Source organism: Equus przewalskii, chromosome 32, assembly GCF_037783145.1.
Source record: "Equus przewalskii isolate Varuska chromosome 32, EquPr2, whole genome shotgun sequence".
Lineage (NCBI taxonomy): Eukaryota > Metazoa > Chordata > Mammalia > Perissodactyla > Equidae > Equus > Equus przewalskii.
Window position 1 is genome coordinate 13,116,268 of NC_091862.1, and position 25,895 is coordinate 13,142,162.

The window sequence follows — 25,895 nt, forward strand, 5'->3', positions numbered from 1 at the left end:
GAAGGAACATGTTCTCCTTGAGTCTTGATTTCTTGTGTCTCTGTCTGTGAAGACAGATGTATGCTTGTCCTTTTTCTCCTTTCCCACCTATTGCCATTTCCCCCTCCTCTTTCTTGTCACTTTCTCTGCATCCTTCCTTCTAAGGATAATGTATCAGGCTCCTGATTTGAAGGATAAATGGTTGCTGCTTTTTTCCCCCCTGTAAGGAAAGCACACACTTCTTTTGAGCATGGTTCAGCTAGTCGCACACCAGGTCCACGGATGGGTATTCCATTGAGTTTTCAGACTAGAATTTCAGGTGAAGGAAACTGAGGTGGGAGGGGATTGTGAGCTGTATCGTCAATGTATCCTCCTAATGTTGTGATGACGTGAAATCTGGAATCTCGATGGGGAGAGATGAAATGACAGTGGCGGGTGCTGAGTTCCCTTGTGGAAAAAAATGGGGGGACATGAGCAATGTAAAGCCTATGAAAACTGAACAGAAAGAAAGATAGCCATGAAGGCCGAGGAGGAGAAAGCCATGAGACCATTTATTGAGTGTGGGCTGTGTCTCAGGTGTGTGCTGCATGCTGACACGTGTTATCACATTTGGTTCTCAGCAGTTCTCTGAGGTAGGTTTTCAGCCTCCCCTCTTTACAGAGTAGGAAACGGAGCATGGAGAGGTTAAACGGGTCACCCAAGTCTTCTCAGTGGGTAAGAAGGTAGAATAAGGAACAGCCAGGGAAGGAAGGGGCACCTGATAGCTGCCTTGGCTGGGTCTCTGCCAGGTAGGCTGGCCTGTCTGCCAATCCAGGTGACCAGGGAATGTGGCAAGGCCCAGCCCCACTGTCTGGCTCATGATGGGGGGTGACTTGGTTCCTCCACTTCTTTTTTCCATTCCGTTGCCTTCATGCCAGATATCATGAAGTCATGCCTGCAGCTGCTTCCTCCCAGTAGGAATGGGTGTGGGAACCCACGTTCACAGTGGCGGAAGGTGAAAAGTGAGCCCTTTCACACACTGACTTGAACAATTCAAGGAGGAAGGAGAGCTCCCCTCGCACATTGGCTCCTTCACCATCAGGAGCCCATTTTCTTGGTGGCTTCTTGGATCTGTCAAGGACTCAAGTATCAGAAACCATGAGGTCAAACATCCATCTTGAATCTTGGGCCCTGGCGTATGGAGAGGAGCTCTCTGCCTGTGGGTGATTTTCTCCCGAGGGTGACAGTGCTCACATCGTTGTGGGGTTTGTAATGAAAAATCGCGAACACAAATTATTAGTTTTATTTCTAGCACGAGACCATGTAAGTTCTGTTTTGCTAAAGTTGACATTGATTTCATAATTCCCTCCTTCAAATGGTGTTAAGAGGGGCTGAGCCATTATGGTAGTTGATGATTTAGTTCCTTGCACAAGATGGAGGAAGAAAAGCACATTTTTGAGCTGTAATTATTCATATTTTCTCCTGTAGTTTGAATTTATATCAGATTCACGCATTTTAGCATTACATAGTATATTTTTATATTTATGTAAATTATATATATTTTGTATTTTAGTACACATGCGTTTAGTGTTTTGTCACTTGGCTTCTGTTTTGCTGAGAGTCAGTGTCAATTTTGGGAACAGGAGAGTAATTGTTATTGTTTCCCACATTTTTACCTAATAGAGAAAATGAAAAATTTTTTTAAGCCTCTGATAATCTGACTATAAACTCACATAGCATAGCAATTGGTAGCCATTTCCACCCCTCCCTCCCAGTGGTAGTAAAAAATAACCTAAAAAGACTTTTTTTTTGAGGAAGATTAGCCCTGAGCTAACATCTGCCACCAATCTTCCTCTTTTGCTGAGGAAGACTGGCCCTGAGCTAACATCCGTGCTCATCTTCCTCTACCTTATATGTGGGACGCCTGCCATAGTGTGGCTTGACAAGCGGTGTGTAGGTCCACACCCAGGATCTGAACTGGCGAACCCTGGACCGCCAAAGCGGAACGTGCGAACTTAACCGCTGCGCCACCAGGCCGGGCCCTAAAATGGCTTTTTGATTGAGGTGAAAATTTTTGTCTGACACTCCCAGCGTAGTTGATTAATATCCTTCATGTACATGAAATAATTAGCATTTTCCATAGGCTGTCCCCTTTTGGGATTATGCTTAATGGTGCTGAATAAACTCTAGAGTCCAGTTGGTGTCCCTTTTCTCCTGCATGCCCTCTGCTGTGTGGATTGAAATCCTCAGCTGTAGACAGTTCTGGAAGGTTAGCTGTGAGAGTTTCACAATGGCGGTTTCAGTTTGGCTGCTTTTAGACGGGACAATGCTGATTCCTATAATCAGCTAACCGGTTCATACAGTTCCAAGTCTTTTGTTCTTAAGCTGAGTAAATAATGCTTTGCATTCCAGCCCTTTATTTAATGTCATCAATAGCATACCTCAAGACCATTTTTTTGGCAGTGTGTTAATGAATGTTTTGTTGAACCTTTTTCCTCTATTAAGGACTGAAATATCTGATTTAATCTCAGTGGTGCTTAAAATAAACTTTTGTGGCTAAGTTTACTCAAGCTCTTATTTGAAAGCTGTTCTTATAGGCAGGCCCAGAGCAAAAGACTCCTGGCTTGTTGGCACCATGCTAGCCGAGCCTGGGGTCACGTTTGGCAGCCATTGTCAGGTTTCTTGGACTTGGACTTCTGACTTACTATTCTCTGCACAGTCTGGACAGTAGGTATATTTCAGTTCAATGATTTTTGTAGGTTTTCTGATTAAATAATCAGTCAAATGGGTTCTTTGGGTGATAACCTCCTTGGGCGAGGATTGAACAGAGCCTTAGAAGTCACTGAATGTCAGCCCCATTCCTGCTCTTCCCTCTCTCTCCAGTCGAGTCTCTCCTCCCGACCACGCATGCCTGCTCAGGCTACAGGGTAGGGTGCGTGTCAGGCACCATCTTGGGCTCCAGGAAATATGTAGAGAGCTAAGCCGACAGTTTTTGAAAGTTCTTAGCTCTTACAGTTGTCATTTTCTTCTTTCCTTCCTTAGGATTGCCTTGTAGCAGAAATGGAGGATAAAGTTTTAACTGTAGTAAGTATATATACATTCTAAAAGTTATTGTAAAATTCCTTTGCCCAAAACAGTGGGAATCACATTAATTAAAGTAAATGCACTGTGGCTCATTATTTTAGGATATACTTTGAAATATTGGCGTTTGGGATAGGAGTCTATTAATTTAGACGGAAAGGGAAAAATAAAGTTGTTTAACGATAAGACCAACTGTTATGAAAATTCCTGTGCTTAAATTGGATATATTGGGGTCTCTGTTTTGCTGGGGTTTTTTTTTTCCTCTGAACATTTCCTCAGGGTACAGTTGTACTTAAATTGCTAGCTAGCCTGTTAATCAGGGTTAAACTGATCTGCAAATTTCATTTTAGGCCCATTTTGATTAAAAAAAAATTCTTGGCAAAAATCTTATGATGGCGGGGGGTGTGCTGTGACTGTTTCAAGAGCGTTTTGGTAACTATTCATCATCGCTTCCTCCTTTTGACATAAGCCAGCCTGTGCTCTTTTGATAAGGCCTTCCTCCTACTGATGTTGAGGAATTTAGCAATGAAACTGCTATAAATATATTTTCCATAAATAGAGAGGTTAAACAAATTAGAGGAATGTAAAAAGTGTCGCTTCTTGGATTGTCCCCCCTTGGAAAAAGAAAATCACTCTTTGGAATTTCCTGGTTTCTTTAGTTGTTTAATTTTGAAAGGTTAGATGAATCTGATTGGGAGAGGTAACCACACGTAACCACTGTGATTTCTACATGGAGCCCACTTAACAGGGATCCTCATGTCTCAAGATTTTACCTTGTCACTGTTCGGTGTTCAGAGAGTATGAGCCATTGCCAGAAAGACTGTAGACGTAAAGGTAAAATGCAAACTATAGAACTCCTAGAAGATAACAGGGGAAAATCTAGGTGACCTTGGCTTTGGCGATGAGTTGTTAAGTACAACGACAAAAGCACGAACCATGAAAGAAAAGTTGAGGGGCCGGCCCCGTGGCCAAGCGATTAAGTTCACACGCTCCTCTTCGGCGCCTCAGGGTTTTGCTGGTTCGGATCCTGGGTGCGGATGTGGCACTGCTCATCAGGCCACGCTGAGGCGGCATCCCACATGCCACAACTAGAAGGACCCACAACTAAAATGTACAACTATGTACTGGGGGGATTTGGGGAGAAAAAGCAGAAAAAAAAAAGTTGGCAAGAGTTGTTAGCTCAGATGCCAATAATTAGGGAAAAAAAAAAAGAAAGAAAAGTTGATAAGGTAGACTTCATGAAAATTAGAAACTCTGCTCCTTGAAATCCACTGTTAAGAGAATGAAAAGACAAGCCACAGACTGGGAGAAACTGTTTTCAAAACACATATCAGATAAGGGACTTGTATCCAAAATATACAAAGAACTCTTAAAACTCAATAATAAGAAAACAAACAACCCAATTAAAAAGCAGGCAAACCATCGAACAGATACCCCACCAAAAAAGATACACAGCTGGCAAGTAAGCATGTGGAAAGATGTTCAACATAACGTTTCATTAGGGAATTGCAAATTAAAACAATGAGATACCACTACACACCTAATACAATAACATGATAACAAAATCCAAAACATGACACCACCAAATGCTGGTGAGGATGTGGAGCAATAGGAACTCTCGCTGCTGGTGGAAATGTAGAATGGTACAGCCACTTTGGAAGGCACAAAACTAAACGTACTCTACGATCCAGCAAACCCAAATAAATTAAAAACATAGCCAAAAAAACCTGCACAGAATGTTATAGCAGCTTTCTTTATAAGTGCCAAAACTTGGAAGCATCCTTTAGTAGATGACTGGAGAAACAAATTGAGACATCTAGACTGTGGAATCTTATTCAGCACTAAAAAGAAATGAACTGTCAAGCCATGGAGAAACCTTAAAAGCATATTACTAAGTGGAAGAAGCCAGTCTGAAAAGGCTATGTACTGTATAATTCTAATTATTTGACCTTCTGGCAAAGGCAAAACCATAACAGTGATTGCCAGGGGTTCATAGTGGGGGAGAGGGGAGGGTGGAGAGATGAATAGGTGTAGCACGGTGGATTTTTAGGTGGTGAAACTATTCGGTATGATACTGTAATGGTGGATACATGACATTAGGCACTTGTCAAAACCCGTAGAACAATAGACCACAGAGAGTGAACCCAACATCAACTAATGACTTTTGTTAATAACAATGTATCAACCTTGGTTCACCAGTTGTAACAAATGTACCACACTAATGCAAGATGTTAATAATATCATGTTGGGGTCGGCCCAGTGGCGCAGTGGTTAAGTGCGCACGTTCCGCTTCGACAGCCTAGGGTTCACCGGTTCGGATTCAGGGTGCGGACATGGCACCGCTTGTCAAGCCATGCTGTGGTAGGCATCCCACATATAAAGTAGAGGAAGGTGGGCACGAATGTTAGCTCAGGGCCGGTCTTCCTCAGCAAAAAGAGGATTGGCAGCAGATGTTAGCTCAGGGCTAATCTTCCTCAAAAAAAAAAATAATATGTTATTATTAACTGTGTTATAGTAATATAACTGTATTGGAAACTGTGCTGAAGTGGGAGAGGAAGTATATAAGAACTCTGCACTTTTGGCTCAGTTTTTCTGTAAAACTAAAACTGCTTTGAAAAATAAAATATATTTTAAAAAATGGTGCAGGCAAAAAATATTTTTTTTACCTTGTCAATATTTGGTATGCAGAGAATGTGAGTGATCGCTAAAAAAGCATATAAATGGCTGGGAATGGATCATTCTCCTTAACTGCCAAGAGGGGGTTCTGCCCAGCCTGGGCTCTTCAGGGGTTGTAAAGAAGTTAATATGAAAGCGGCATTTTTAAACAAAGCTGAAATACTGGCACCGTTTTCACAGATTGCAAATACGGAGTCCAAATGCCATGCATTCACTGAGCAGTATTATCAAAACGATTGCCAACCAGAGCTAAAGATCATAGGTGAAGTGCGTTTCTTTAAAATTCAGCTTGAGATAAACTTGGTTAATGATTGACCCTTTCCTGACTATTTGCCTCTCCAACTCTAGGTCAAGGTTTTGAATGGCATCTGTGACAAAACAATCCGATCTACCACGGATCCTGTTATGAGCCAGTGTGCGTGTCTGGAAGAAGTTCACTTACCCAACATTAAACCTGGGGAGGGCCTGGTAAGAATTCTAACAACACTTGTTTTATTTTCAAATAACAACACATTGTCATTTTTTGGGAGGGACATGGGGGGAGATTAGCCCTGAGTTAACATCTGCTGCCAATCCTCCTCTTTTTGCTGAGGAAGCCTGGCCCCGAGCTAACATCTGTGCCCATCTTCCTCTGCTTCATATGTGGGGTGCCTGCCACAGTATGGCTTGAGCAGTGGTGCCTAGGTCCACACCTGGGCTCCGAACTGGTGAACTCCAGGCCACTTAAGTGGAGCGGGCAAACTTAACCGCTGTGCCACCAGGCCAGCCCCACATTGTCTTTTTTTTTTTTAAATAATTCCTTATTTCATTATCGTTTTAAATAGTAGAATGAAACTAGACTGTCTTCCATTATGTAGTTAGGAATTTGCCGTCTTGAACTGTTGATATGTTCTATGTTTTCAAAGTATAAAAATAAACAATTTTAAAACTGTATACTCATATCCTGAAGGAATTGTCTTAGTTTTATTTTTAGGGCTTAGCAGTGTAAGGAGATATAACACATTTGGACAAAGGAAGGATAGTCCCTGGGTAGGAAACATTGTCTCTGCTAGTCTCTATTGGCACTTAGGACGAATGTGAGAAGAGGCTGGTTGAAAGATATGGTCCTTGAAAAATAGTTCAGAGGGGCCAGCCCAGTGGCGCAGCGGTTAAGGTTGTGTGCTCCATGTTCGGCGGCCCGGGGTTCCCTGGTTCGGATCCCTGGCATGGACCTATGCATTGCTTATCAAGCCATGCTGTGGCAGGCATCCCACATCTAAAGGAGAGGAAGATGAGCACGGATGTTAGCTCAGGGCCAGTCTTCCTCAGCAAAAAGAGGTTTGGCAGCAGATGTTAGCTCAGGGCTACTCTTCCTCAAAAAAAAAAGTTCAGAAATATTTCATCAGTAATATATGAGCTCTATAGTAGCAGAGTCTGAGAATACATACAGGTAGATACCTGGCTACCTAGATCAGTACGTAGATACCCAGCTCTCCCAGGACCTAGCCTGCATCCGATGTCATTAGTTTGCTGAAATTTAAGTGAAGGAACGGTGAGGCTGATGGATGAGCTTAGAGACTTTGAGTCAGAGACCTGGGTTTAGATCCGGCTAACAAGTGACTTAACCTCTTTGCGTGTCAGTTTCCTCATCTGTCAAAGGTTAATCATAATACTAACTGCCTCACAGGGTTGCTGAAAGTGTTAAATTAGATGACGAACGTTGAGCACCGGGTGCTGGGTGGATAGGACCTATGCAGAAATTGGTGGCTGCAGCTGCTGTTGCTGGTGTAGATGATGATGAGGACGAGGAGGAGGGGGACAGGTGCCTAGTGTGTAGGTGGCAATGGGGAGATGTCAAGGCTGTCACTTCTCTCAGATAGGAAAGCAAAAGTCGGCCAAATATCGACAAACCCACATTCTTAGTTAAGTGAGTTTCTAAGTAATAAATATGACAGTAAGACTGCTCGGGTGTCAGAGTAAATGATGGGTTGTAATAGATTCGACAGGAAGACTTCCCGGAGGTGAGTTTACAGTCAAGTATTGACGTGGAGAAATGCTCCAAGTGGGCAGAAATGGAGTTGTCCTTTCAGATGGTAAAGTTGTACAAGCTGATGCTCTGGGAAGAGGATTAGTACTGTGTGTAGGAGAAGCTGCTTTCTCTGCGAATGAAAGTAACAGGAGAGGAGAGGAATGTGGAGAACCTGGAAGGTGTTCGTATTTGAGGAGATTCTCATTACAGAGTGGGATAGGTTGCTGAGCAGAGCAAGGTCCGAGTCAAAAGTGATTTCTGAGGAGGAGCTGTGTTATTGCAATACAGATACCAGGGTGAGCAACTCCTCCTTGGCCAATCTACTTTTTCCGCTCTTCCTCCATCTAATAAAAGTTTAATAGAAATTTTTTATGCTTGATGTGTCAAACTGCAGAAATGTTTCCTCGACGATACGGCATTTACCGCTGAGTTTACCTATCAGGGTTTTTAGGAAGGAGCGTATTTATTTTTATGCTTCCCTTAAAATTAAGGGATGTGTGTTTCTAATTGACTTCCGATGTTGTGTTACTTTGCAGTCTTCGCTCACTTGTCCTGGTCTGGGTCGTTAGCGGCTTGCCTAAGTCACCCTGCAATGATTGTTAATACCAAATTTAACTGGATACATTGTGTCACTAGACAAAGAGACGGTCAGGAGCGAACAGTCCTTGTTTGAAATGCCTCATTCATTCAGCAGGTCTGAGAAGATGCCTTCTGAGTCCCTGGAGTGATGGCAAAATTCTGTGCGCCTGATACACAAATTATAATATCAAAGAGATCCCCTTTCTGATTTCTTTCACTAGTATTTCGACTTTAGTTTCCCTTCACCGCTCTTTGGATCTTGTTTCACAATCTTTTAGGAGGCTTAAAAATGAGTATTGTTCTGACAGGACTGCCTTTAATGTTTTATAAGTTTAAGTCTCACTTGCAGCTATATTTCTAAATGTTGGAGTAATGAGTTAATAATAGGTTTGTGACTCCCTCTAGGGCATGTACATCAAATCGACCTACGATGGATTGCACGTGATTACGGGAACCACAGAAAACGTAAGTGCATGTCTGTTAAAAGCTGTTGTATGTTTCAACCAGTTCCACACAGAATCTCTCTAGTTTTCATTTAAATATGTGCGTGCTGTTTTATTATCTGTAATGAGAGCATGGGTGCCTGTTTTGTTTATTTCTTTTGCTAGCACACAGCTTATCACCAGCTGTTGTCAATTTCTTATTTAAATTGTCCTTTATTGCTCTCGTTCACACACCTTGACCAGTTTTAACCCCCGCCCCTGTGTTAATTATTCCTTTCACATCCTGGGAGTGTTAACCCATAAATACAAAAATAACGATCTCTTTGTTGTTGAGAATCATTCTTAGAAGAACTGGAATTGGTAGCCATATGTGTAAAACACAGTTTTTTTGGTTTGTTTGTTTAATGGAATTTACATGTGTTACCAAAGCAACTATTTCGGCATTTTTGCATGACATAGACTCTTTTTATAGAATTGTATTTCATAGTATTTGGCATGATATTAAAATTTAGTTTTTTCCCCTAATCCTTTGAATAGAAAAATCAGGGCTTTTTCTACTGTAAGAGACTTTGTACACTGTTCTCTCCCCTTTGGAAATTTTGCCACATGAAAGGTTTTTCTTTAGCCCCTCAAAGTGTTTTGAATTTGTAAAAAGTAGCGCCAATTGGATGCTTTCTTTTTGCAACCTACGATATGGCTAGCTTTTGAATGACATTGATATGAAGCTAAAAATGTTCAAACAGCTTCTTGGATCTGTGTAAAAGAAGCACGCGTATGTGGAATTATCTATTTAATCAACTAAGACAGGAGGAAATAATTCCTGAAAACAGAAGAAATTTGGTAACTACTTTTCTAATCTGGTGGAAATTCGTGTTGAATTTTGAGCTTCAGCTGCTAGGTCTTTTGATAAAATAAAATGGCATGATCATTGATGAGGGTTTGTGACACACTTGATTTTTGTAGTAAGAAAAAAATGACATTGCTTAAGGCAGTCAATGAATTATAAATAAATTGAGTGGTCCTGGCAGACGAATGAGTGGAAGATGGTAGTGTCTTTATGCGTTCTTTGTTGAGTTACAGTGAGAATATACTGAGAACCACTAGGAATTTTTATACTGTGTCACTTGATAGGCAGTAACGGCACAGGAAGTTCTGCTTTGAGGCTGGAGATGGTGCAAAAGAAAAAAGGCGTAACGCATTACATGGTTCATCCCTTATCCTTGTCAGAGACTTCGTGTATTTCAACTGAACCGTGTCAGGAACATACTTGTGTCCCACAGAGTGCATCGTTTTGGAGTTGGATGGGTTCAGAAGGATGGCGAATGTCATTTCAGTCTTTAAGGAGTTGAAGTTTTGCATCTAGCGCTTTGGTGATGGCGTTGTTTAACAGCCAAACCTCTGTGGTTCCAGACTTTGGTCTTCTCCAATCTTGGATAAACGTGTAGAACACTATAATATTACTACCAGAAGGCACACAGATTTCTCTTCTTCACCACCCCCGCTTTTGTTTTTAAGGATGTGTTGAGTGAGAGACTCAGCAAGCTGTTTTGGAATCAAATGAAATATCTAATATAATGATACATTTCCTAGAATTTCTGCCAGAAGCATAAGAAAAGGTCAGGGATTCAAGGTTTACCTGGATATAGTCAATCTCAGTGCTCCCATACAGGACCATACAGAAGTCATCCCAGAGAGAGTTGGTTTCCATTTTGTTAACAATCAAAAAAGGAAAACTTGTCTTATTCCATCTGGTAATCCATTTGAAAATGTCATTCATTCTTTCAGTCATTCAGCTTGTGTTCACTGAGTACCTGGAATATGCTAAACACTTGCTAAGTCTTGTACATGAGGGTGGGAAGTTGGGTAAGAGCCCACTTCTCAGAGGCTTAACCTGGATATTTGACACTTAAATGGCAGTAGAAAGTGCCAGATCCAGGACAGCTTTCCAGCTATCACTTAAGGTCATTATGACTTCAGAGTCACAAAGTTTTAATGGAAGACTGGTATGGAGGGTGGTAGTAGATGGAAATCACCCATGGCGTTCTCAAGGGAATTGTCTCCATATGCCTCTATCTTGCACTCCAGGCTGAAACAATGCCAGTAGACCACCTCAGGCCTCTGGTCCATTTTTTTGGGAGGTTATCTGAGAAGCCAGGATCATTCCAGGGTCAGACTAACAGTATCTAGTGATTCTCTATCTGACTTCTTTTTTGATGTTGTTTAAGACCTTGAAAGGATTCTTGACAGGATCCCATCCATACTCCTGTTTCCCACCCCCAAGATGAGGGAGAATGAGATTAGCCTCAGAAGAATAGATGCATTCTTCTTCAGGTCATCACCCTTGTGCAGCAAACCAGAACAAGCATCATTTTTCAGTAGTCCAGCTCGTGGTGAAGATAGGCGAGATCTACTGCCCTAGGGAGAATTTTGGTATCAAGCTCTCTCTTTACCCGTGTTCTGCCAAGCTCAGCTCTTAATCACTTGGTAGGACATTTGAGAAATGAATGCATGAGGATCCTTAGGAAGGCAAGTCAATTGAGGTCACTGGGGCTTGGTTTTTAAGATTCCACATCTATAATTAGGGACTTCTTGGCCTCAGGGCCATCATTTATAAAGTGAAGCTTACTTTAAATGAATCCCTAGCCGAGGAAGATTAACTGGGCTAGACTGATTATGATCAGACTTACCAAAATTGGTCTGTAACTATGGGTTAAGCATCTGATGCCATGGCAAAGAGAAGCATTGATACATTTTTTTTTAAGTGCCTCGAGAGGAAGAGATTTGAGGTAGGCCATCTCCCTGTGGTACCCAGGATGCTAGTCTCTGAGGTGAGGCGCTGCTGGTTGTTAGGGCGACAGGCTAAATGTTTTTTAAAATAACTGTCACAGTCACCTATGCCTTGCGTTGGACCTAGATAAACCAAATGGAATGTTTCTGCAGTTTAATGCCGCTCCTCATTTCTTGTTGAACCTCTCACAAGAGCTGAGGGAGAAAATTCAGCAGGTGTGTCTTGGGTTTTATGGCTGCCTCCTTACCGTGTTCAAAGGTGCTATTTTTTTTAAGGATAGTTGTAATCTGTTTCAAGATTCAGCCAGTTATATAAGTTATCAAATAAAACACTCTGGCCTAGGTAACGTTTGATTATAATTTGAAATCAAAGGTTTATTCTTTCCTTCTCTTTTGCTCCTTTGAAATGTCTTAAACTTTAAGAGTTCTAGTTTGATTAAATCAACAAGAATACTATGGGCAAAATATTTGACAAATAAATTACATCTATATATTGATATATACACATATGTGAACATGTATATGTATATGTATTTACAAATTTATAGCAAAGTATTATTTAGGGGAAGCAAAATATGGACTTCATCTCATACTGAAAACACATTCATTTTGAATGCAACCTGAAAATGAAAAAAAATTTCATTTTCTGTAAAGAATTACATTTTCTCTTGTCACCAGATTTCTGTTTTATTTTATTTTTATTTATTTATTTATTTTCGAGGAAGATTAGTCCTGAGCTAACATCTGCCACCAATCCTCCTCTTTTTGCTGAGGAAGACTGGTCCTGAGCTAACATCCATGCCCATCTTCCTCTGCTTTATATGTGGGATGCCTGCCACAGCATGGCTTGCCAAGAGATGTGTCGGTCTAACCTGGGATCCGAACTGGCGAACCCCGGGCCGCTGAAGCGGAAGGTTAGAACTTAACCGCTGTGCCACTGGGCCAGCCCACCATCTTTCTATTTTAATAGCATTGTGATAACATATAAAACGAAGTTGAGTAAAAATAAGATTTAGTTTTAATAATTACTTAAAAGGAAATGGGGTGACAGAGTTGCCATGATGATCTTTACATGTTAAACAGTGGGTCAACTTTGACAAGATTAGTTTTGATAGGGATATCTGTAAGGTATTTTTTAGGTGAACCAGTGGCTTTCATCAGCTCATCATGTCGACAATGTGTCCCCCTCTTCCTGATAGGTTAGGTGAACCCAGCTGTTCTGACAGATTATCTATCATAACAGACCACTAATAAAATAGATAACGCAAGTATTCATGTGCCACGTTCTAAAGACTGTATCTCAGGGAACTCAAGTGTACTGTGTGGTATTTCTTGAGAAAATTGTATTTCCATTACTCGCTGTCTACAGAAGAAAGAAGGAAGAAGAAATAGAAGCAGCAAGAAGTAGAAGGTTTAAAAATTAAAGCAGATCTCTGTTTATTTCTAATAGTCTCCTGCAGACAGATCTCAGAAGATTCACGCTGGGGATGAAGTCATTCAGGTCAATCAGCAAACTGTGGTGAGTTTGTTCGTTGAGACTTAAAAGTGACTATTTCCCTCTAGAACTTTTAGCTAAATCCAAAGCCATTTTGCTTGAATTTTTTAAATTTGCAGTTTATATCCAGTTTTCCATAATTTTAAGTAGTGCTAAGATGAACATATTTGTATCTGCCTATTTGTACCTACCTTTGTGCTCACAGCTGATTTCCTTGAGAGAAATTCATAGGTCCCATTTTTCTTCATTCATGAGCGACTCTCCTCTCCTCTTTTTCTTTCTTTGAAGGTGGGATGGCAGCTGAAAAATCTGGTGAGAAAATTGAGAGAGAATCCTTCAGGAGTTGTGTTACTGCTGAAGAAGCGCCCCACGGGTACTTTCAACTTTACTCCTGCTCCCCTGAAAAACCTGCGGTGGAAGCCGCCTCTTGTCCAGGTATCTTATCAGTTGCAAACTTTCATCTGGCCTCTCAGCTCCTGAACAATGTCGAATTTCTGATATGTCTCCAAAAAGCAAGATTAAAATTTGAAGGTGATTGATTTCAGGAGTTTGTTTGTGTATGCCTAATTATCCCAGAATCCTACTTATATGAAAATATACATTCTAGATTTGCACTGAACAGTATGGGAGCCACTAGCCACTTGTGAATATTTAAATAGTTGAAATGAAGAGTTCAGTTCCCCGGTCTCACTAGCCACGTTTCAGATGTTCAGGAGTTAAAGATGGCTAATGGCTGTCATGATCATTGCAGCAAATTCATTCTAGTCTTTCTTCTCTCTCTTTTCAAAAGCACAGTTAGATAAATGTGTACAGTTTGAACGCTTACCTTAGAGCACCTGGGACATGGGGTTGAGTCCTTAGCAGAGGTTTACCGCAGCAGGGGTAGGGACTGTGGGAGTAAAATACCCAGCAGAGAGCTGTATCACTCCCTTGTTTAGAATTGGCAGTCTTGGGTGATAATACAAAGCAGACCGACTTTTAGTGAATTTTATTATTTAAATTTTCTCCAACAATACACTCCTTTATTGCCTACACCTGGGTGGACCATGCTCCCTGGCCAACCCCCCTCGTTATGCCGTGGGTCCTAAGTGTTTATTTCATAAACTGTAAATGAAAAGCAATGACGTTTTAATGCCCTTTTATAAGACTGAGATTGCAATTTATATGTAACTGTCTTGCAATTTCTATGTAACTGTCTGTGATTTTATTGTACATCCTCAAGTAGAAGGAACAGTAGGAGTCTCAAGCTATCAATTTGGACATTTCATGATACATAGAACACTGGAAATATGCCTACATGAGTACATTAATAGGGGAGGGTGTTAAAAATAAATAATAGGTTGTGGAGCGTGGAGCAAGGGGGGGGACAAATAATTAAAATCACTTCCGAAATAATAACCGAGCATATCCATTGACCCCCAGCTGCTTATACTTGCGTCACTCAGTATAAGGTGTACTTGTAAATTTTGGGGGAATTCTCAGAATGTGTTACTTAACATCGAGAGGTCTTAATTCATCATCAATAGTTGGAGTATCTGCTGCATGCTGGCTCTGCCAGCTACTTGATACATGGGATAAATGTATGGTTCTGAAGAAGGGGAGATGGGTATGGACTGGGTAGGTGAAGGGACCTCTTTTCGAGGAGGTGGGAGCACTTTGGATCCTGGAAGCCTAGGTGGGATTTGACAGATGGGAGGCCATGTCATGGAGATGAATGGCATTCTCTCTTTTTGGTGATGAAGGTTGGCACTGAGCTAACATCTGTGCCAATCTTCCTCTGTTTTGTATGTCGGATGCCACCACAGCATGGCTTGATGAGTGGGGTAGGTCTGTGGTTGGGATCCAAACTCATGAACCAGGGCTGCCAAAGCAGAGCATGCAGAACTCAACCACTACACCACTGGGCCAGCCTCAAGAATGCTATCCTTTTTTTTTCCTGAGGAAGAGTTGCCGTGAGCTAACATCCGTGCCAATCCTTCTCTATTTTTTTATATGTGGGACACCTCCACAGTGTGGCTGGTGAGTGGAGTAGGTCTGCACCTGGGATCTGAACCTGCAAACTCACGCTGCCAAAGCAGAGTGCGTGGAACTTTAACCACCGGGCCACGGCACCAGGCCCAAGAATGCTTAAGACACACACCTGCAAACTGTGGGTATGCTGCCATCAGCAAAGGGTGGTGTCTTAGACAAGGTTTCCTAAGCAGAATCTGTGACAGAGATTTTTGTGAAAGTGATTTTTGAGGGCACGTGCTTCAGGTAAAACTTGTAAGGGAGGGAGGGAAGCAGAATAAGGAAGGGAAGCCAGCAAGGTGCTGTCTTAGGTAAGTGTAGGCTTGGCATGTTATACAGGTGTGACCACACAGTGATGGGCTCCAGTAGCTGTCCTCGGGAGAGGCAGCTGTCAGCTGAGGGCTGAACGGAGAAGGAGGCAGCTGTGAGCTTTCAGTAAGTGACGCTCGTGGTAGCGGGTTCGCTGGCGGGCAGAGGGGCCCTGAGTAGGCACCGTAGCCCACTGTAGGAGTGAGTAGATCTCTCCCTGGGGCAGAGGGCAGGACAGAAAGCTGGGCTTCTGGGCTGAGATGGCACAGAGTGCCCGGCTAAGGAGCATGGCCTTCGTCCTACAGGTGCCATGTTGGTGGTGGTTTTTTACATTAATATCTGCATTACTTTGCTAGGGCTGCCATAACAAAGTCCCACAGGCTGGGGGCCTAAAACAAAAGTTTATTTTCTCACAGTTCTGGAGGCTCGAAGTCTAAGATCAAGATATCAGCAGGATTGGCTTCTTCTGAGGCCTCTCTCCTTGGCTCGTAGACCGCCACCTTTTCCCTCTGTCCGACATGGTCCTTCCCCTGTGTATCTGTGTCCTAATCGCCTCTTCTTATAGGGACACCAGTCATACTGAATTAGGGCCACCCCTAATGACCTCATTTCAGCTTAACTCAGTCAACCAAATACAGTCACGTCCCGAGGTCCTGGAGGTTAGGACTTCAACATGGGAGTTTTGAGGGGGTCACAGTTCAGCCCATGACACTGTCTAAACACAAGACATACCAGGTGGGAGCTGCTGCACGTCTAGATGATGGGTGATGAGGTTCTTTTGGGTGAGGCTGGTGACAGGGGCGATTCCAGTGAAATATTAATGCAAGAGGCCATTTGGAAGAAGCATCAAAAAGACTCACAAAACAGCACATAGTGGTTAGGAGGGGGCATCTGGAGTTGAACCCCTGGAGTTCCAATCCCAGCTCTGCCATTTATTAGGAGATGTTAGACATGGTATTTAATTCTTCTAAACCTCCCTCCTGATTGTTAGTGTTGACTGTTAGAAAGCCTTTGTGCTAAGGGATGAGGAAGGCAAGCCAGGCAGGTGTGAAATGTGACCGTGAACATGAGTCATGATATCGGTGACAGAAATTAGAACATCAGGAAAGAGCCGCCTGGAAGACAGAGATGATGGGTCTTTTAAGCATCAGTGAGTTTGAAGTGATAGAGGAAAATTCAAGTAGATGTGTTCAGAAGGTAAGTGAAAATTATTTCAAAGCACAGGCTAGAGTTAGTCCCTTGACCTCTGGAAACTCAGGAAGGGACACAAGTTCGTCTTTTCCAGTTTTGTCTGCCTTCCTGCCGAGTTCCACTAACTGAAGTTTGGGCAAGAGGTGATGGTGAGAGATGAGACACCGAACTTTGCTTCTGACCCAGGGAGAGAACCACCATCAAAATGCAGAGGTCGTTTTACAGTTTAGCTACCAACTGTTCTCGCGATGCGTCGGGATATTTTCAGAATATAAACTCTGGTCGACCAGTACTCCGCAGACGTTCTCAGCTCCCCACCTGGGCGTTGCTCTGTGTCTCATTCTTCAGGGTCCTTTGTGCCTGGGTGCCCACCTCTCCTTTAATTCTTGTCAACATCATTAGAGTTGTCCTGTCACAAAAAGGTGTTCCATGTTCTGTTTTTAGGCCACAGTCCTGGTAAATGAGCATTATTGGTGCAGAAGTAGTCATCAGTGTTGCTTTTGGAGAGTTCCTGTTCTGTGTAAATGTTTCAATTCACTTTGGCTTCTACTTGTCGAGGGCCTGGATCCTGGCCCCGTGCTTCAGACACCGTCTAAGATTGGCAGATTGAGATGTTCATCAATTACGTATTGATAGAGTTGATAGATTGTACGATAGTGGCCAACATCCAGGATATGGGGATTATGTTTCTCTGTGCCTTGGGGTCTCCCCCAAAACGGGGCTGTCACTGTGAACACTGGCTATCCCAGTCCTTCTAGTCCTTAGATCTCGTTCACAGTCTTACTTCGGGGAGCCTTAAGGGTCTTGCATCACCATCTGGGCTAGATAGGGTTTGAGGTACCTTTTTATGTCCATCCAGGCCTGAGCACAGTTCTCATGTGGTGCCTCCATTTCACCGAGCATCTTCATGCCTTGACTCCGATTTCCTTGCTGTTCCTGTCCCAACCAGAAAACACTGACCGTTGCTGTTAGACTATAAAAGAGAGAAGATTGAAGTTCTTACACAAGATTTTAAAAAACAGGTCCTTGGAGACCAATGATATAATTAAAGTGAAGCTGTGTGGATTTAAAATTTAACTCGTATGTCTGTGTGTATGTCTATCATACTAAATTAAACAGCACAAGGGTTGCACACTTACTGTGTGACAAGCAATCTGCTAAGCCAGTTACATGTATTATGTCACTTAATCCTCACTGCAACCCTATGCAAGAGGTAGTGTCAGTGTGGCTGTTTTTCAGAGGAGGAAACTGAGGCACAGGTGTTTAAGTGATTCTCTTAGAGCTAGAATTCTAACCCGGGCAGCTGGCTCCCGAGCCTCCGCTTCCCACTGTGCATCTAGTCTTTCAAAACTCCCAGGGAATTCTGAGTGTCTCAAAGAAGAATGCAGTTGAATGTGGCTCGTAGCTGTAAACACGTGAATGACCTCGTTCCCTGTTTCCACAGGGGCCGGTGTTGGTTTTGGGGAGGAGGAAGTGTGTACCAAGAATAATCTTCAATTCAACCTTCACCCTTTTGCCTATTTCAGACCTCACCTCCACCCACGACAACCCAGTCCCCTGAAAGCACTATGGATACCTCGCTGAAGAAGGAGAAGCCAGCCATCCTGGATCTTTATATTCCTCCTCCACCGGCCGTTCCCTACTCTCCCCGGTATGTCCTTGTCCTTTCCGTGATGTGCACGTCTCCTGAGCATGGAGATTCTAAGCGGCGGTGTGAAGACCACGAGGATCTTGAGAGGACAGGTCGCTAAACTCCCGTGTGACAGGGCTGAGTCTTGAAATTTCCGTTAAGGAGTGTGATCCTGGGGTGGCAGTTGGGGGGAAAGGATGAAGGTGGTCAAAAGGTACAAAATTCCAGTTAAAAAATACGTCTTGGGGTGTAACGTACAGCATGGTGACTACTGTTAGCAATACTATATTGTATATTTTGACAGTTGCTAAGAGTGTAGATCCTAAATGTTCTCACTATGGGAGAGGAAAGAATTTCTAACTATCTGTGGTGATGGGTGTTAACTACACTTACCGTGGTGATCATTTCTCCATACAGTCCCTCAGCATCTGCAGGGGATTGGGTCCAGGAACCCCCTCCATAACAAGATCCATGGATGCTCAAGTCCTTCTGTCAAATGGCTTAGGACGATGGATACAGAGGACTGACTGGACATACATAAGGCATTATGTTTTACACCTAAAATTAATACAGTGTTATATGTCAATTATATCTCAATAAAACTGGGTGGAAGAATGTGATCCTTTAGGGAAAAGTGTAGGTTCAATGGGTCTTGAGGCTGCACAGTTTGGTGGGGGAGGGCCGTTTACGAAGGCATGTGCTCTTGGCATGCATGGTTTGGACTCCTCCTCGGGCCTCTCAAGGGGCTGTTTGGGGGTCCCTGAAGCTGAAGTTTTATTAGTGACATGGCAAATTCATCTTTGGGAAGGAAGATAATAACTATTTCTGTGAGGTTAATTAAAGGTACAGCTTTATTTTGCTGAGAGAGATGTGTTCTTCACAGAACTTAAAAAAATATGTGAATGTGGGTGTGGACACTATATTCACATGTGTGTGTGTCTATTGTAAAGTCTTAAAGATCATTGCTTTCTTAATGGCTTGCTTAAACGTTATATGGTGCAATGAGATGGACATATTAGATGTTCTGTAGGGGATAATTTAGGTCTGAAATAAAGGCTTATTTATATCAACTTACATATTTACATATGCTGGTAAAACTAGAGAATCTCACTCATTTATTCAACATACTTACTGAGCATCGGGCCTGAGTTACCACCTTACATAAAACAGACGTGGTTCTTGCCCCCAGAGAATGGCCAATGTCTTGGTCAGCCGTTCAGGAATAAACTGAGAAATACGTAATTATGTTATAATATTTCATAAGACAAAGTCTGAGCTGAACTTACTGTGACGTTTTACTTTGGAGTTTTTTATTTGTTTGCTTTTGTGCTAAGCTGAGCTGTTTGCTTCTGTTGTGTTTCTTCCCTGGGCACAAGGAAGAATTAAAGTCATTTTCCTCTCCCTTGAGTCTTGGTTTGCCCAGAACTGATTGTGGCAGGTAGAGCAGTTGCCTTAGGAGCTTAGAGGCCTTCTGGTTGGCGGACAAGACTCTTCCTTGTATTCCCAGACCAGAGTCCTGTGGCCACGGGGTCCTAAGTTTGTCTAAAGCTACAGGGAGTTGTTGCCCCTACACATGAACAATACGAGTTTCACTGATGACCAGTGTCTGGATTATTCTATCAGACATTGTAGGGAGGACCCTCCCAACTCCTGAACCCTGAATATTCTTGTGTGGGTCTCAGTGAGGGGTCACAGGAGCAGTGGTAAGAAAAAGGATATGTACACAGTGAGGGAGTAGGGGACCTGAGGCTTTTAATCTTCTTAGGGGAGACACATGCGCACACACACGTACACACCCATCATTAATGACGGTACACACCCATCATTTTTTGCTTGAGGTAACATTGGTTTCTAATATTATATAAATTTCGGGTGAACATCATTATATTTTGATTTCCGTGTAGACTACATCGTGTTCACCACCCAAAGACTAATTACCATCCATCACCATGCACACGTGCCCTTTTAGTGCTTGGCCCTCCCTGCACCCCCCTTCCCCTCTGGTAACCACCAGTCTCATCTCTATGAATATTTTCTGAGGAACAAAACTGCAAATGGTTACAGAGAAAAAGTTGGGAGTCATGAAAACTTTGTGAACTGGGAAGTTATATGCCAGACTTAAAATGTAGGAGACAGATTCATGGGGCCAAGGGGTGTGCAGACAGCAGGCTTACTGGGAATACCAGTAGACAAGGGTGATTAGATTATTTTTGGACTCAGTTGATTCTGTAGTTTTTGCAGTGATTACCTAATGGAATTTACTAAATGCAAAAAATTTAACCAGCCAGTAACTTGGACTCAACTAAAATTAAGTTGTATTGTGAGCTGACATTTAGGTAGAGTTAAGTTGGACTCAGTGATCCGACTTTGGCTGGTTTCCGTACTTAGTTCAGAAATCAGACACTCTCTGTGGGGTACTATAAAGGCCCCTTTGTATTTTTTGATGTAACTTTCAAATCTAACAACTCCATTACACGTCAGGTGTCTTCTTGGCTGGATCTTTGCAATGACATTACTCTTGGCATGAGAAAAATGGTTCGAGGGAACATACCTTACCTTGTAATTCCTGTAGTAAATAGGAGATTCAATTATGGGACAGAGGTACAGGGAAAATAGAGCTATCTTTTCAAAGGTATATTTGTACCATTTAGACCTCTATAAAAAAAATTTCACTTTCTCTTATTTGATAGGATCATGGCATCTATTCTCATTTAACAGGATCTCTATGTATTTGAGGGGCAACTGGGATTGAAAAAGTCATGCTTTTTCCTCCCGTGAAAGAGGAGGATTTAAATTTTTTCATGTGTGCAGGAGGCAGTAGGTCTCTGCTTCTTCAGATGACAGGATCTTTGAGAACAACTTAATTATCGCCCATCATCTTCCAGGGATGAGAACGGAAGTTTTCTTTATGGAGGATTCAGTAAGTGTAAACAGCCGTTGCCGGGTCCTAAGGGTTCAGAGTCCCCCAATTCCTTCTTGGACCAGGAAAGCCGAAGACGCAGATTTACCATCGCTGACTCGGATCAGTTGCCTGGGTATTCGGTGGAAAGCAATGTTCTGCCCACAAAAATGAGAGAGAAAACACCATCTTATGGTACGTTTCCGAGTGTTTGTTTTGTTCTGCCGTTGGCTTTTTCTTCTCTTCCCCACCCCCTTCCTTTTTTGGAACTGTTGGATGAATTTGGCAGACTTTACGGGTAATCCGAGGAAAACATAAACCTCAATGAAATTCTAAGTATGAGACCTTTCTGTGTCTCTGAAATACAGCCTTGTTGAGTCATCACTCTGCCTGGCATCAAAGCCCAGCGGGGTGAGATCATGTTACAGTTTTAACTTTCAGTGCCTGGGTTCTAACTTGGAGTTGCTCTGCTCTGTATACCCGCAGACACAAGTTCAGAACGCCCCTGCCCTCATTGCTTGCTTTGGAAAGACGATGCCTTAAAATACTTTCCTGGTTTTAAAACATGTTCTTGCTTATGCTTAAGGGATTGTCATATTGGTGGTGGCGGGGGGGGCGGGGGGGGGGGCGTTTCCTAAGTTATAACTAAAGGGGAGGATTTGCTAATGTCCAAAAACCCTGTCGACTTGTCGCTTTCCTTCCCCTCTCTCTGAAGGCAAGCCCCGGCCTCTGTCCATGCCTGCGGATGGGAGCTGGATGGGGATTGTGGACCCTTTTGCAAGACCTCGAGGTCATGGGAGGAAAGGTGAGATTAACTTAAGCAAATAGCTTCAAATAGGGAGTCAAAAGACCCAGGCCTTACTTTCAGCCCTATTCCTAAATGTATTGCAATAACTGGATAGAGGCCTTAGTCTGTCTGAGTCCCATCTTCTCATTTATAAAGTCGGGAATGCTGAAGATCTCTAAGGTCCCCCCTATTTCTAGAATAGCAGAATTATATAGTCCTAGTTAGTGATCATAAATGTCCTCATTAGTATTGTGTGTTTTTAAAAGGCTGTAGACACTGATAGTCCAATTTCTAAACAAGTAAAGATACATTATTCATTAAATAATCTCCTCCTAAATTTTCTGACTATTATTATTGGAGTCTGATTTTTGATGAACAGACATGGATTGTTTTGGTCCCATATCCTTCTTGTGTTAGAGAGTAATTGCTATGGGAAAAGAAATTTGTATTTAATTCACTTTGCTATTAAAGTTAGTAGTTATTACCCTCGTCTTGAGGGAAATGTTTATAAATATTCTTATTTTTTGCCAGATCATATTTGATTATCGATGCTGGCAGGACAATATAACATTGCTTTTGCAGTGCTAAAACAGAGAAAGTTAGAGTACAGGAGACCTTAGGTAGTAAAAGGAAGAAGAAATAAATTTTTGGAGGCCCAACTTCCAAAGCAATCAACCTCTGCCATCTTCCCGGGACTGGGTCGAGTTTGTCATCCAAACACCCCTACCACCTGGATTATGCCAATGAGGAAAAGGAAGAGGACACCTGGCTAAGGTCCAAGATACCCTTAGTTGACATGTGAAAATTTCAGGAGCAGTCAGCAGGTGGCAGGGCTGTCCTTTGTTTAGATTTAGAAATGTCAGTGTCTTCATTGCCATTCTTTTAGCCTTTTGAGCGTCCATGTAGCCTTTTATTGCCTTCATATGTTAAGAGTTGGGAGTGGGGGTAAGGAATGTGAAATCGAGATATGAAGAAAATACTGGATGCCCTATCTCACCTTCCACATTTTTCTTCTGTGGTCATTTTAGAATGAAAGGTTTCCTCACAATGGGCACTTAAAAAAAAAACAACAGCTTTATTGAGGTATAACTCACATACCATAAATGCTCATCCTTTAAAGTGTACAGTTTAGTGGTTTCTGGTACATTCATAGAGTTGTGCATCCATCGCCACTATCTAATTCCAGAACATTTTATCACATCAAAAAGCAACCCCAGACCCATTAGCTGTCAGTCCACATTCCCTCCTCCTTCGGTCCCTGGCAGCCACTAATCTACTTTCTGTCTCTGTGGATTTGCCTATTCTGGACGTTTCATATACAGACTTGTACGATATGTCGCTTTTTGACAATGAGAACTTTTTAAAAGTAACTTTTTCAGTTTGATTACAAAAGCGAAACAAGTAGTTTAAAAACATCTAGAAAGTACAAGAAAATAAGACTCAACTGTAATCTGCTTCCCCAACCTAGAAATAATTACTCTGAATTTTTGTGTATCTTCCAGTTATTGCTATATTTACTTATTAGACACTTGGAAAAAATGTGCAAAATGGAAGAAATAGATGTTCAATAATACTATGTAAGGTGAATGTTATCTGGAACATTTTTTTTTAAATAGCTGCGTTAGTCATCCATCTTAATGACGATAGCATCTATTGATTCAGTCTGCTATGTTGTTGGACATTTATTTTCTGTCCCCCCCTCCCCAATTATAAATAGTGCTCCAGAAAGCATCCTTGTATGTAGATCTTCACGCATTTTTAGGAGTGGAATTTCTGAATCAAACGAATGTTATGTGTTGCCAAAGTGCCCTGCATTTTAAATTTCTATTCTGTTTCTTAAACAGCACCCCCCTCATCCCAAAGAATCTACTGACGTTTAGGGTGGGGTCATTCTTCCTTGTTTGGAAACGTCCCGAGCATTGCAGAGCAGTAAAATCTTTGAACCTCATCCATTAAAGGTGAATAGAGCCTGGCTTTCATTCAGGATGACACTTAAAGGTGCCCCCACCTTTTTAAATGCTCCTTAGGGATGCTCCAGGATAAGGACCACTGTTCTAGAAGTATTGTGACATGCTGCCTGCATAGATCATGGACAGATGGGGAAGGAGTGATAGAATTATGTGGCTTTCTCTCTTTGTCTTTTGATTTCAAGTGAAATTATGAAAATTCTGACACTGCTAAGGAAGCGCCAGCATGCTGTGAATCTGTTCTGCCCTTCGTTACCTCTTAGGTGTGAAAGCAACCTGAAGTATGATGAACCTCTACCATTTCTGCTTTCTAACACCAGTGGGGTGGGCCTGGCCATCTTCGAGGCCCTGTAGCCCCTCCCAGGGAGGAGGGCAGGGTGTGTTACCCACTTTCAGAGGGCGTCAGAAGTCTGAGCAGGCTGCGGGCCGCTGAACAGCAGTGGGCAGTGGACGGGTTATTTTAATGCACTCGTGGGCTTTGTCTGCACACAGGTGAGGACGCCCTTTGCCGGTATTTCAGCAATGAGCGGATCCCTCCGATCATCGAAGAAAGCGCCTCTCCTCCCTACCGTTTCTCAAGACCCATGCCGGAGAGGCAGCTGGTCCGAGGCGCAGACTACATCCGAGGGAGCAGGTGCTACATCAGTTCAGATCTCCATAGCAGCGCCACGATTCCATTCCAGGAGGAAGGGACCAAAAAGAAAGCCGGCTCCTCCGCAGCCAAGTCCTCTTCTACAGAGCCGTCCCTGCTGGTCAGCTGGTTTACTCGCCTGAAACTGTTGACTCACTGAGCCCGGCCCTTCCTGGACTCCTCAGTGGCTCCTGCTACCAAGTGCCTTGCTCCTTCAGCTGACGACCTGCTCTGATTTCACCCACAGTATTATGTAGTGACCTTATACGATTTCATTTTTTGTTTTGAAAGTTGCTTACTGCCCTTCTTGGAATTTTGAAGTAAATGAAGGGGAACAAATCCAGAGGATCTGAGATGCTGGTTTGTGGAGACAGGAGGAGAGAAATGGGTAGAGTCTGCTTTTCTTGCTTCCTTAGGGTCGGAACACAGAGACACACTCACTCTGTAAACTGGAGCCTCGCCAGGAATGTTTTGGTCATTAGAAGGAACTGGGGCATTGTTTGTTTTTGGGAGTGGGACTAAAATTGGTGGCCATTGTCACACAGATGTGTTGGTTTGTGGTCCAGCTTCTTCACCTGAAAAAGCTAGTGGAGAAAACATTTTTTGTTTTGATTTTTCAAGCTATATACCGTATTTGTAAGTGTAGCAGCTTTGACTTTGAAGTAAGATGTGGCAAGTGTCTGATATTCTTTCAAAGCAAAGGTTTACGTGTAGACCTGTTACACTTGGTTAATCCCCTTTTCATAATGATCTCTCAGTATAGGTCAATTAATACAGAAACACAGGGACACATTTAGATAGGGCTTGTTACGCACCAAGAAGTTTATGGTTATTTGTGAGGGGTGTCGTTGTTATCGTTATATATTATTATCTTTAAGGAGAAAGAAAGATTTATAAGATTTGCTGACAGCCAAAGTATCATTCAGAAAGATGAAGCAACAATACTTAGGTTTATGAGAGATACATCAGTTTTGCATTTTGACCTGTTCAATGTCTATCTTCCAGAAAAGAATGGACAGTTCTTTAAAATTGTACACATTTTGCTAATTAGAAATTTCTCGGAAAGTCTCATGGTCACTAATTTTCAACTAGCATCAGCTATTTTGGATAAGCGTGTCTGGATATTAACTCCTGTTTAAACTGAATGTATGAGATTTTGTTAGAATGGAAAAGTACTATCTTGTTAATTTAAGTGTTTTAAATATAGTTGTATATTTTTCTTACTCCTAGTCACATGTAATTGAAATATTTCTGTTTTGCGTCACTGACAAAGCTAATGAAAAAGAGTCTTCAAAGTGTTTTCAGATTCACAAGTGGCCACCATGGGCCACTTAATTAAAAAGCAAAATAGGGGTGTGCCAGGTGGCGCAGTGGTTAATTCATGTGCTCTGCTTCCGTGGCCCAGGGTTCACAGCTTCAGATCCCAGGTACAAACCCACACACC

General features: G+C 42.4%; 1 protein-coding gene across 2 annotated transcripts in view; it reads left to right on the forward strand.

Annotated features, from left to right (window-relative positions):
* The window catches only part of CNKSR3 (CNKSR family member 3), an 86,433-nt gene extending 60,753 nt beyond the window's left edge, over positions 1–25,680 (forward strand). For both annotated transcript variants that reach the window (XM_008529093.2, XM_070603225.1), the window contains exons 5-13: positions 3,001–3,042; positions 6,064–6,183; positions 8,708–8,767; positions 12,983–13,051; positions 13,316–13,462; positions 18,064–18,188; positions 21,053–21,261; positions 21,782–21,871; positions 24,313–25,680. In XM_008529093.2, the coding sequence (XP_008527315.2) occupies positions 3,001–3,042; positions 6,064–6,183; positions 8,708–8,767; positions 12,983–13,051; positions 13,316–13,462; positions 18,064–18,188; positions 21,053–21,261; positions 21,782–21,871; positions 24,313–24,611 (1,161 nt within the window). In that variant the 3' untranslated portion in view covers positions 24,612–25,680. The remainder of the gene's footprint in view (positions 1–3,000; positions 3,043–6,063; positions 6,184–8,707; positions 8,768–12,982; positions 13,052–13,315; positions 13,463–18,063; positions 18,189–21,052; positions 21,262–21,781; positions 21,872–24,312) is intronic.
* The last annotated feature ends 215 nt before the right edge of the window (positions 25,681–25,895 follow it).